The sequence below is a fragment of the Colobus angolensis genome, unplaced genomic scaffold (assembly GCF_000951035.1).
Source record: "Colobus angolensis palliatus isolate OR3802 unplaced genomic scaffold, Cang.pa_1.0 Scaffold516, whole genome shotgun sequence".
Lineage (NCBI taxonomy): Eukaryota > Metazoa > Chordata > Mammalia > Primates > Cercopithecidae > Colobus > Colobus angolensis.
Window position 1 is genome coordinate 23900 of NW_012118666.1, and position 12643 is coordinate 36542.

Here is a 12643-nt window from a genome sequence, read left to right on the forward strand (position 1 = left end):
TGATCCCAGGAGTCTGAGACCAGCCTGGGCGTAGTGAAACCCTGTCTCTACTAAAAATACAAAAAATTAGCAGGGCATGGTGGCACACACCTGTAGTCCCAGCTATTTGGGAGGCTGAGGTGGGCCAGTCACCTGAGCCCAGGGAAGTCGAGGCTGCAGTGAGCCGTAATTGTGCCACAATACCCCAGCCTGCATGATGGGAGTGAGATCCTGCCTCAAAACAAACTAACAAAAATATTAGCCAGGCATGGTGGCACACACCTGTAGTCTCAGCTACTTGGGAGGCTGAGGTGGGAGGATCGCTTGAGCCCAGGATTTCGAGGCTGAAGTGAGCTGTGTTTATGCCTCTGCACTCCAGCGTGGTCAACAGAGCAAGACTCCATCTCTAAAAATTAAAATTAAAATTAAAATTTTTTTAAGTCTTTCACATTAACACTGACCCACAACTGGGCCTCATCTGTGCTGTGTTCAAGTGAGGAAAGAATGAAGGGTGGAGGGTACCTAAGCGGGGAGAATGGAAAGGAAAGGACGATTCACTCAGACGTAGCCCCTTTCCTACTGGAGTGGACAGACAGATATCAAAAGTAACTGCTCAGGCCTGCAGCTGGTGAACTCAGTTTAAGTGCGAGTATCTAAAAGAAGTGAAGTTGAAAGTGTGATTTAAGACTGGCGTGGTGGCTCACACCTGTAATCCCAGCACTTTGGGAGACCCAGGTGGGTGGATCCCTTGAGGCCAGGAGTTCGAGACCAGCCTGGCCAACATGGCAAAACCCCATCTCTACTAAAAATGCAAAGATTAGAGCTGGGTGTGGTGGCTCACACCTGGGTAATCCCAGCACTTTGGGAGACCCAGGTAGGTGGATCCCTTGAGGCCAGGAGTTCAAGACCAGCCTGGCCAACACAGCGAAACCCCGTCTCTACTAAAAATACAAGAATTAGAGCCGGGTGTGGTGGCTCCAGCACTTTGGGAGGCCCAGGCAGGTGAATCAGTTGAGGTCAGGAGTTCTCAACTAGCATGACCAACATGATGAAACTCCATCGCTACTAAAAAAATACAAATAGTAGCTGAGTGTGGTAGTGGGCTCCTGTAATCCCAGCTACTCGGGAGGCTGAAGCATAAGAATCGCTTGAACCTGGGAGGCAGAGGTTGCAGTGAGCTGAGATCGCACCACTGCACTCCAGCCTGGGTGATAGACTCAATCTCAAAAAAAAAAAAAAAAAAGCCAGGCATGGTGATACATGTCTGTGGTCCCAGCTACTCAGAAGGCTGAGGTGGGAGGATCACTTGACCATGGGAGGTGGAGGCTGCAGTGAGCTAGGATCATACCACTGCACTCCAGCCTGGATGACAGAGTAAGAACCTGTCTCAAAAAAAAAAAAAAATCAGTCTGGGCTTCTGATCAAAGCAGTACTTAGACATATTTAAAGGCGAATTGGCTTTATTCTTGGTAAATTCTAAATTTCAACCTCTGTTTTAAGGAAACACAAATTCATCCAATGTTACAAACTCTGCAGCAGGTATTGAAGATCTTAACATCGTTCAAGTGACTGTTCCAGGTATGGACTAATGTTACATTTTTCCTTTTGTCTGAATTCTTTTTTGACATAGGGCGGTCTCTTGGACCTGTCATTTTTCACTTAGTTCACCCTGACAACTAAGAAATGACAGTTTGGGAATATAAAATATGCTGCAAGTTGCTACACACCAAGCATCTTGCTCGTATCAGACATTGTTAATCAGATATTTTGCTTCTCCTGGCCAAGCCCGGGCATTACCTGGAAAATGCATCTCAGAGCAGGCAGCACCAAGCACCAGCTATGGCTGAATTGGAATTGGCCGCAGAGGTGAAATGTTTTGTTGCCCATCTTTAATAATCTTCCTTTCGGGCACGGTGGCTCATGCCTGTAATCCCAGCACTCTGGGAGGCCGAGATGGGTGAATCACGAGGTCAGGAGATCGAGACCATCCTGGCTAACACGGTGAAACCCTGTCTCTACTAAAAATACAAAAAATTAGCCGGGCATGGTGGCGGGCACCTGTATTCCCAACTACTCAGGAGACTGAGGCAGGAGAATGGCGTGAACCCGGGAGGTGGAGCTTGCAGAGAGCCGAGATTGCACCACTGCACTCTAGCCTGGGCAACAGAGCGAGACTCCGTCTCAAAAAAATAAATAATAATAATAACAATCTTCTTTTCTGAATATGTGTATGTAAAATATATCTGGAAATATACAAGATAATCTAATAACATAGTTCCTCCAGGGAAGGAAACTGACAGCTGAGATAGGGATGGGAGAGAGACATTTGAGATGTTGAGATGTTTCTGTATATTACTCTTCTTCAGTGTTGAGCCATGTGATTGCTTTAGTTATTCAAAAGTAAATAAAGGTTTAAAGTGTTGAAAAATATCTAAAAAATAAAAACAAAAAAAGGGCCAGGCATGGTGGCATGTGCCTGTAATCTCAGCACTTTGGGAGGCTGAGGCAGGAGGATCACTTGAGCCCAGGAGTTTGAGACCAGCCTGCACAGCACAGTGAGACTCTGTCTCTAAAAAACAAAAAACAAAGAAAAATAGACTGGGTGCGGTGGCTCACACCTGTAATCCCAGCACTTTGGGAGGCTGAGGCAGGTGGATTACCTGAGGTCAGGAGTTCGAGACCAGCCTGCCCAACATGGTGAAACCCCGTCTCTACTAAAAATACAAAAATTAGCCAGGTGTGGTGGCGGGCGCCTATAATCCCAGCTACTTAGGAGGCTGAGGCAGAAGAATCGCTTGAATCTGGGAGGGGTGCAATTAATTGCTTGAACCCAGAAGTTTGCAGTGAACCAAGATTGCACCATTATACACCAGCCTGGGCGACAAGAGCAAAACTCAGCCTCAAAAAAAAAAAAAAAAAAGAAAGAAAGAAAAGAAAAAATAAAGAAAGAAAAGAAAAATATACCTTTCCTTCTAATCCTAGTACCTCTTATTCCTTTTACTTGTCATATTTCATTGGCTAAGATTTATATTTTAAGGCTGAAAAGTGGTGGTGAAAGTAAACATCCTTATCTTATATGATATTGAAAATACTCCTTAAAAGTAATATGTAGTATGTTTATATAGGGTTATGATTTGGAAAATTCTGTATTATCTATAATGGCTTCCATTTCCAAATTTCCAAAATGCTTAATTATTGCTAAAAGCAAACTGAATAACAATCCAGGTAAAGCACTTTCTTGGGTGCTAACAGGCATTTCTCCCAACAGCTTTCTTGGGAGAAAATACATGAATAACCTTGGTTTGTTTATTTGTTTAATTATTTTTAGATAATGAGAAGGAAAGATTATCAAGCATTGAAAAGATTAAACAGCTAAGAGAACAAGTTAATGACCTCTTTAGCCGAAAATTTGGTAAGTTTTTATATCTTTTTATATCCAGAATTCATATACTTAAAATACTTCTTTTTAAAAGAATACTTGGTCAGGTGCATTGGCTCACACCTGTAATCCCAGCACTTTAGGAGGCCAAGGCTAGAGAATCACTTGAGCCCAGGAGTTTGAGACCAGCCTGGGCAACAAAGTGACCCCCAGGTCTGTAAAAAAAAAAAACAAAAAAAAAACAAAACACTTTATCTTGCAAGAAATTGATCTTGGCTGGGCGCAGTGGTTCACGCTTTTAATCCCAGCACTTTGGGAGGCCAAGGTAGGTGGATCACTTGAGGCCAGGATTTCGAGTCCAGCCTGGCCAACATGGTGAAACCCCATCTCTACTAAAAATACAAAAAATTAGCCAGGTGTGGTGGTGCATGCCTGTAATCCCAGCAACTCAGGAGGCTGAGGCACGAGAATTGCTTGAAACTGGGAGGTGGAGGTTGCAGTGAGCTGAGATTGCACTGTTGCACTCCAGCCTGGGCGACAGAGCAAGACCCTGTCTCAGGGAAAAAAAAAAAAAAAAAGAAATTGATCTTTTTGTGAAAGAGCTATGATAAAAATTAGTCAATGTGTCTTTTACAGAAGAGTTTTTGCTTGGTAGCATTGACTAATTACAATAATAATAATAGCTATCTTTGTTTTACTGAGTGCTCACCTTGGGTATTATTTTTTGTGCTCAACATGTGTTTGATCATTTAATCCTCACATAAAACCTTTCAGGTAGGTGCCATTATAACCCTGTGTAATGGATGGAGAAACTGAGTTTGTCTACTACCCATGCCAATTTGAAAATGTTAAAATTATATTCACACATCGTAGTACCACTGGAAAATAATAATGACTGATTATAAGTATTGTCATTTGATGCTTCTAAATTCTGGTTTAGGAAATGTAAGGAACAAACTCAGCTAGTTTTATTTGTGTGTTTTTTGTTGTTGTTGTTGTTTTGTTTTGTTTTGAGGCAGGGTCTCACTCTGTCTCCCAGGCTAGAGTGCAGTGGGGCGATCTCGGCTAATTGCAATTTCTGCCTCCTGGGTCCCTCCCGTGTAACTGGGATTACAGGCATGCGCCACCATGCCCAGCTAATTTTTGTATTTTTAGTAGAGACAGGGTTTCACCATGTTAGCCATAGCTGGTCTCGAACTCCTGACCTCAAGTGATTCTCCCGCCTCAGTCTCCCAAAGGGCTGGGATTACAGGTGTGAGCCACCGCACCCAGCCAAAGTCAGCTGGTTTTATGCTGCTCATCCCGTCACAGGTGAAGCAATTGGAGTGGATTTCCCTGTGAAAGTTCCCTACAGGAAGATCACATTCAACCCTGGCTGTGTGGTGATTGACGGCATGCCCCCGGGGGTGGTATTCAAGGCCCCCGGCTACCTGGAAATCAGTTCCATGAGGAGGATCTTGGAGGCAGCTGAGTTTATCAAATTCACAGTCATCAGGTAAGTGAGTCAAGAGAATGAATCTGGAGACTCTGACTTGCCCAAGGTGAGCATGTGGCAGCCCAGGAATGTCTGCCCCATGACTTGGGCTGGGGGTTTGTTCTCGCAGTGACTTCATTATCTTCTGCTTCCTTCCATGTCCCTGTTCCTTGGTGATCACGGGCAGCCCGTCCCAGTTTTAGCTCACACAGCACCTAGCATAGAGTTAACACTCCGCAAAAGTTTGTCCAATAAAACTAAGTGGGGCCAGGCGCGGTGGCTCACGCCCGTAATCCCAGCACTTTGGGAGGCTGAGGTGGGCAGGTCGTCTGAGGTCAGGAATTTGAGCCGAGCCTGGCCAACATGGGGAAACCCTGTCGCTACTAAAAATACAAACATTAGCCGAGTGTGGTGGCGGGTGCCTCTAATCCCAGCTACTCAGGAGGCTGAGGCATGAGAATCGCTTGACCTGGGAGGTGGAGGTTGCAGTGAGCTGACATGGCGCCACTGTACTCCAGCCTGGGCAGCAGAGTGAGATTCCATCTCCAAAAATAAATAAATAGGCTGGGCATGGTAGCTTAGGCCTGTAATCCCAGCATTCTGGTAGGCCGAGGCAAGTGGATCATTTGAGGTCAGGAGTTCGAGACCAGCCTGGCCAACATGGTGAAACTCCATCTCTACTAAAAATAAACATTAGCCGGGTGTTTCCCAGCTACTTAGGAGAATCACTTGAACCTGGAATGTGGAGGTTGCAGTCAGCCAAGATGACACCACTGCACTCCAGCCTGGGTGATGGAGTGAGACTCTGTCTCAAAAAAAAAACCAAAAACAAAAATTTCGGTGCAGTGGCTCACGTCTGTAATCCCAGCACTTTGGGAGGCCAAGGTGGATAGATATCCTGAGGTCAGGAGTTCAAGACTAGCCTGGCCAACATGGTGAAACTAAAAATACAAAAAATGAGTCGGGTGTGGTGACGGGCGCCTGTAGTCCCAGCTACTCAGGAGGCTGAGGCAGGAGAATGATTTGAACCTGGGAGGCGGAGCTTGCAGTGATCTGAGGTCACGCCACTGCATTCCAGCCTGGGTGACAGAGTGAGACTCTGTCTTAAAAAAAAAAAACTAAATAAATAAATAAATAAATATTCTTCTGTAGAAAAATAAATAAGTAAAAATTTAAAAAATAATAAAACTAAGTGGACAAAAGAGGAAACGTGAGCTTGTTGCATTTATCAATGTGTCTCTCTCTTCAGGCCGCTTCCAGGGCTTGAGCTCAGTAATGGTGAGTATTCTGCATGGTGAGAAGAACATTCTGGCAATGTTGGGCCGCGGGAAGTGTCTGGGTGGGCACTCACCACAGGGTCTTTGCTTCCTTGAGACTGGGACCCAAGTACACAGCCTTCGATGCATGCTTTATTTTTCCTGTGTGTGATAAAGTTAGATAACTCTGTTACTTGAGTTTGATTAACCAGGCATTTTTTCTCATACGACAGTCTGAAGAAGCATAATCTATATCACACCATGAGTGTGACGTGTGATGTGGCACACTCTTTTTTTTTTTTTTTCTGGAGATGAGTCTTGCTCTGTCACCCAGGCTGGAGTGCAATGGCACAATCTCAGCTCACTGCAACCTCCCCCTCCCAGGTTCAAGCGATTCTCCTGCCTCAGCCTCCTGAGTAGCTAGGACTATAGGCACTTGCCACCACGCCTGGCTAATTTTTGTATTTTTAGTAGAGATGGTTTTTGCCATGTTGACCAGGCTGGTCTCGAACTTCTGACCTCAAGTGATCCGCCCACCTTCACCTCCCAAAGTGCTGGGATTACAGGCATGAGCCACTGCTCATGGCCGATGTGGCATACTATTCAAGTGTGCTATGTGGTGGGGGCTCCCCTGAGGCCCCCCACACAGCTGTGCTCAAGATCACAGTACTGATCTCCTCTGTGTTAGTTGATAAATAGTGCCTGTTTGGCCCCCAGCCCCACTCTAGTACCTCCCCACCTCTAGACCTTGGCTTGACCTCCCTACAGTGCTGAAGCAAAAGGGATTCCACCTGGCACAGCAGGGGCCCCCCAGAACCCTTCCAGTGCTGAGACTAGCATCTGTTCTTTTTTTTTTTTTTTTTTTGAGACAGAGTCTTGCTCTGTCACCCAGGCTGGAGTGCCGTGGTGCGATCTTGGCTCACTGCAACCTCCGCCTCCCAGGTTCAATCGATTCTCCTGCCTCAGCCTTCTGATTAGCTGGGATGACAGGTGTGTGCCACCACATCTGGCTAATTTTTGTATTTTTTAGTAGAGACAGAGTTTAGCCATGTTGGCCAGGCTGGTCTCAAACTCCTGACCTCAAGTAATCCACCTACCTTGGCCTCCCAAAGTACTGGGATTACAGATGTGAGCCACCGCACCCGGCTCAGCATCTGTTCTGATTGAGCAATGCCCAGGCATTCTGCTACTTAAATGTTCTCTTTTTTTCCCCCCCTTCAACACTTATTTTGAGTTCTAGGGTACATGTGGAGGATGTGCAGGTTTGTTAAACATAGGTAAACGTGTGCCATGGTGGTTTGCTGCACAGATCAACCTATCACCTAGATATTAAGTCCAGCATCCATTAAGCTATTCTTCCTGATGCTCTCCCTCTCCCTACCCGCCCCCACCCTGTTAAATATTCTTAATATCTTCCCTGGAGCCCTTGCAAGTGAATCAGTATCCTGTCAAGTAGAATATGGAGAGGTGTTCTCACAAGCGTGAGTCAACCAGGGAACCTCCTCATGTAACATTTGAAAACCAAAGTAGGCTGGGCGCGGTGACTCACGCCTGTAATCCCAGCACTTTGGGAAGCCGAGGTGGACGGATCACGAGGTCAGGAGATGGAGACCCTTCTGTACCACAAGATGAAACTCTGTCTCTACTAGAAATACAAAAATTAGCCGGGCATGGTGGTGCGTGCCACCACTGGGATTACTACTAGTAATGAGTAGTAATCCCAGCTACTCAGGAGGCTGAGGCAGGAGAATCACTTGAACCAGGGAGTGGGAGGTTGCAGTGAGCCGAGATCGTGCCACTGCACTCCAGTTTGGCGACAGAGCAAGACTCCGTCTCAAAAAAGAAAAAAAAGAAAGAAAGAAAAAAAAAGAAAACCAAAGTATTCTATTAAAATGCTCCATTCTTCTTCCCAAATGCATCTGATTGCTAAATGATTTTTTGATCTTTTATAATAGTTTTATTTATTTATGTTATTATTATTGGGGTTTTTTAGAGACAAGGTCTCTGTTGCCCAGGCTGGAGTGCAGTGGCGTGATCATAGCTTACTGCAGCCTGGAAGTCCTGCCCTCAGGCGATTCTCCCACCTCTGCCTCCGGAGTAGCTGGGACAGCACCACCATGCCCAGCTAATTTTTTTTTTTTTTTTTTTTTTGGAGAGACGGGGTCTCGCTATGTTTCCCAGGCTGGCCTTGAACTTCTGGCTTCAAGCGATCCTCCTGCCTCAGCCTCCCAAAGTGCTGAAATTATAGGCATGAGCCGCTGTACAGGGCCTGCATTTTCTTAAGGTGCACTTTTATGTGTGTGTACTCTGGAAATACCTTGATTACCTGAAGGGTGGCCAGGTTCTTTAAATCTAAAACAGCAGCCCCTGTACACTTGAACACACTTATATGTATGAGTTTTGTGTGGTTCTGTGGCCGTCACCCTTGTCGTTTGAGACTCACAGTAGGTAAAAATCATATGCCTTGTCTGTGCTCATTCCCATCTCTGTTATTTCAAAGTTTTCTTGGGAATCAAATGAAAAAATATGTTAAAATGCTCACGCCTATAATCCCAGGACTTTTGGAGGCCAAGGCAAGAGGATTGCTTGAGGCCAGGAGTTCGAGACCAGCCTGGGCAACATAGCAAGACCCCCATCTCTACAAAAAATTTAAAAATTAGCTGGACATAGTGGCTCATACCTGTATCCCCAGCTACTTGGCAGGCTGAAGCAGGAGGATCACTTAAACTCAGGAGTTTGAGACAGCAGAGAGCCATAATTGCAGCACTACATTCCAGCCTGGGTGACAGAACAAGACCCTGTCTCTAAAAAGAAAATGCAAACATATTATCAAATAATTCCTGTTTAAACTGGATGTAACAAGCACAGCTATGTGCTGAACCTCATCAAAGGTGTCTTTTGTTTGGCTCATGTATTTTTAAAAATAAGGATGAGGCCAGGCATGGTGGCTCCTGTAATCCCCGCATTTTGGGAGGCCAAGGCGGGTGGATCGCTTGAGCCCGGGAGTTTCAGACCAGCCTGGGCAACATGGCAAGAGTCCAGCTCTACAACAAAAAAAAAAAAAAAAAAAGAAAGAAAAAATAGCTGGGTGTGGTGGTGCATGCCTGTAGCCCCAGCAACTGGGGAGCTGAGGTGGGAGGATTGCCTGAGCCCAGGGAGTTCCAGGCTGCAGTGAGCCATTATCACACCACTGCACTCCAGCCTGGATGACAGAGTGAGACTTTGTCTCCAAAAAAAAAAAAAAAAAAAAGGAATAGTGGCCAACATTGAAAAACCAGGCGCTCTTTCATAAAACTCATGAAAGTTTTATGGGTGGGTGCAGTGGCTCACGCCTGTAATCCCAGCACTTTGGGAGGCTGAGGCAGGTGGATTTCTTGAGGTCAGGAGTTCGAGACCAGCCTGGACAACATGGTGAAACCTCATCTCTACTAAAAATACAAAAATTAGGTGGGCATGTTGGTGGTCGCCTGTCATCCCAGCTACTCAGGAGGCTGAGGCAGAAGAATTGCTTGAACTGGGGAGGCGGAAGTTGCATTGAGCCGAGATTGAGCCACTGCACTCCAGCCTGGGCGACAGAGCAAAACTCCGTCTCAAAAAAAAAAGTCAGATGCATTTGGGAAGAAGAATGGAGCATTTTAATAGAATATTTTGGTTTTCTTTTTTTTCTTTTTCTTTTCTTTCTTTTTTTTTTTTTTTTGAGACGACATCTGGCCACAGCTGGCGTGGCAGCAGTTTGCTGGAGTTGAGGGTCAGTCGTCCCTCTCTGCAGGGTGGGTCACCCTCCTGTTAATCACACCCCGCCCCACCCGCTTCCTCCCTCACGTGCCTCATCAGGCATTTGCTGTTGTTTTCCTCATAGTAACGTTAAGAGAAAAGTGAAATATTTTTGTCTCCGTGTCTCTGTCAAAAGTGGGAAAACGAAAGATAGACCAAGAGGGCCGTGTGTTTCAAGAAAAGTGGGAGAGAGCGTATTTCTTCGTGGAAGTACAGAATATTCCAACATGTCTCATATGCAAACAAAGCATGTCTGTGTCCAAAGAATATAACCTAAGACGCCACTATCAAACCAACCATAGCAAGCACTACGACCAGTATACGGAAAGAATGCGTGACGAGAAGCTTCACGAGCTGAAAAAAGGGCTCAGAAAGTATCTCTTAGGCTCATCAGACACTGAGTGTCCCGAGCAAAAACAAGTGTTGGCAAACGCAAGTCCAACCCAGAAATCCCCTGTGCAGCCTGTGGAGGACCTGGCTGGGAACTTATGGGAGAAGTTACGTGAAAAAATCAGGTCTTTTGTGGCATATTCTATCGCAATCGATGAGATCACGGATATAAATAATACCACCCAGTTGGCCATATTCATCCGCGGCGTCGATGAGAACTTCGATGTGTCTGAAGAACTTCTGGACACGGTGCCCATGACGGGTACAAAATCTGGAAACGAGATCTTCTTGCGTGTTGAGAAGAGTCTGAAAAAGTTCTGTATCGACTGGTCGAAATTAGTAAGCGTGGCCTCCACTGGCACCCCAGCGATGGTGGATGCCAATAACGGGCTTGTCCCAAAACTGAAGAGCAGGGTGGCCACGTTCTGCAAGGGTGCGGAACTGAAGTCCCTCTGTTGTATAATTCATCCGGAATCACTCTGTGCTCAGAAGCTGAAGATGGACCACGTCATGGACGTGGTAGTGAACTCCGTGAACTGGATATGCTCCCGGGGACTGAACCACAGCGAGTTCACAACCTTGCTCTATGAACTGGACAGCCAATATGGCAGCCTCCTGTACTACACGGAGATTAAGTGGCTCAGTCGCGGGCTGGTGCTAAAGAGATTTTTCGAATCGTTGGAAGAAATCGACTCCTTCATGTCGTCCAGAGGGAAACCCCTGCCTCAGCTGAGCTCCATAGATTGGATCCGAGACCTGGCCTTCTTGGTTGACATGACGATGCACCTGAACACTTTGAACATCTCTCTCCAAGGGCACTCCCAAATCGTCACGCAGATGTATGACTTGATCCGGGCGTTCCTAGCAAAACTGTGCCTCTGGGAGACTCATTTGGCGAGGAATAATCTGGCTCACTTTCCCACCCTGAAATCGGTTTCCAGAAATGAAAGCGATGGTCTGAACTACATTGCCAAAATCGCGGAACTCAAGGCCGAATTCCAGAAAAGGCTGTCCGATTTCAAACTCTATGAAAGCGAACTGGCTCTGTTCAGCTCCCCGTTCTCCACGAAGATCGACAGTGTGCACGAGGAGCTCCAGATGGAGGTGATCGACCTGCAATGCAACACGGTCCTGAAGACGAAATACGACAAGGTGGGAATACCAGAATTCTACAAGTACCTCTGGGGCAGCTACCCGAAATACAAGCACCACTGCGCAAAGGTTCTCTCCATGTTCGGGAGCACCTACGTCTGCGAACAGCTCTTCTCCATTATGAAACTGAGCAAAACAAAATACTGCTCCCAGTTAAAGGATTCCCAGTGGGACTCTGTACTGCACATCGCAACATGATGGAGAGAAAACTCCTGGCAGGGCCCTATGGTGGGAAGGGCTGGAGTCTTCTAGGCCCAAAGGAGATGACAAAATGAATTATTTTTTTCTCTTTTGAGACGGAGTCTTGCTCTGTTGCCCAGGCTAGAGTGCAGTGGCGCAATCTCAGCTCACTGCAACCTCCAGCTCCTGGGTTCGAACGATTCTCCTGCCTCAGCCTCCCGAGTAACTGGGACTACAGGCGTGTGCCATCAGGCCTGGCTAATTTTTGTATTAGTAGAGACAGGGTTTCATCATGTTGGCCAGGCTGGTCTCGATCTCCTGACCTCAGGTGATCCACCCGCCTCGACCTCACAAAGTGCTGGGATTACAGGCACGAACCACTGTGCCCAGCCGACAAAATGAATTCTTAAACATTTTTTTTCAGTTTTTTTTCCACTTTGAATCAGAAATATAATCTGCAGTATCATACTTGTTTATATGACATTGTATGCCTCACTACTCAGTAAAAATCAAGAAAATTTTATTGTAGTATTGATACTTGACTTTTCTTATGCCTGGCCTGTTTCATTCATTCATATTACCTGCCTGCCACCCTGATAGGCACTGTAGTTGGCATCTCGAAGTTTAAATCAATCAACAGAGAAATAGGGAGAGAGACGTGTATGTTTGCTTTTTGGTTTTTGGGGTTTCTTTTGAGATGGCATCTCACTCTGTCACCCAGGTTTCAGTGCAATGGCACAATCTGGGCTCACTGCAGCCTCCGTCTCCCAGGTTCAAGTGATTCCCCTGCCTCAGCCTCCCGAGTAGCCGGGATTACAGGTGCCCACCACCACACCCTGCTCATTTTTGTATTTTTAGTAGAGACAGGGTTTCACCATGTTGGCCAGTCTAGTCACAAACTCCTGACCTCAAATGATCTGCCCGCCTTGGCCTCCCAAAGTGCTGGAATTACAGCCGTGAGCCACCACGCCCAGCCCGAGACATATATATTTGTGGAGGAGTATATATGAATACACATTTATCCCCCATTCCCGTCTGCGTGGTGTCCCACATGGTCTA

At 46.2% G+C, this 12643-nt stretch overlaps 1 protein-coding gene across 1 annotated transcript in view; it reads left to right on the top strand.

Moving 5' to 3' along the window:
• LOC105525051 (general transcription factor II-I repeat domain-containing protein 2B) overlaps positions 1–12112 on the top strand; it is a 32314-nt gene extending 20202 nt beyond the window's left edge. The window contains exons 9-13 of the mRNA XM_011960584.1: positions 1480–1557; positions 3308–3391; positions 4670–4853; positions 6082–6110; positions 9999–12112. Coding sequence (XP_011815974.1) covers positions 1480–1557; positions 3308–3391; positions 4670–4853; positions 6082–6110; positions 9999–11602 — 1979 coding nt within the window. The 3' untranslated portion in view covers positions 11603–12112. The remainder of the gene's footprint in view (positions 1–1479; positions 1558–3307; positions 3392–4669; positions 4854–6081; positions 6111–9998) is intronic.
• The last annotated feature ends 531 nt before the right edge of the window (positions 12113–12643 follow it).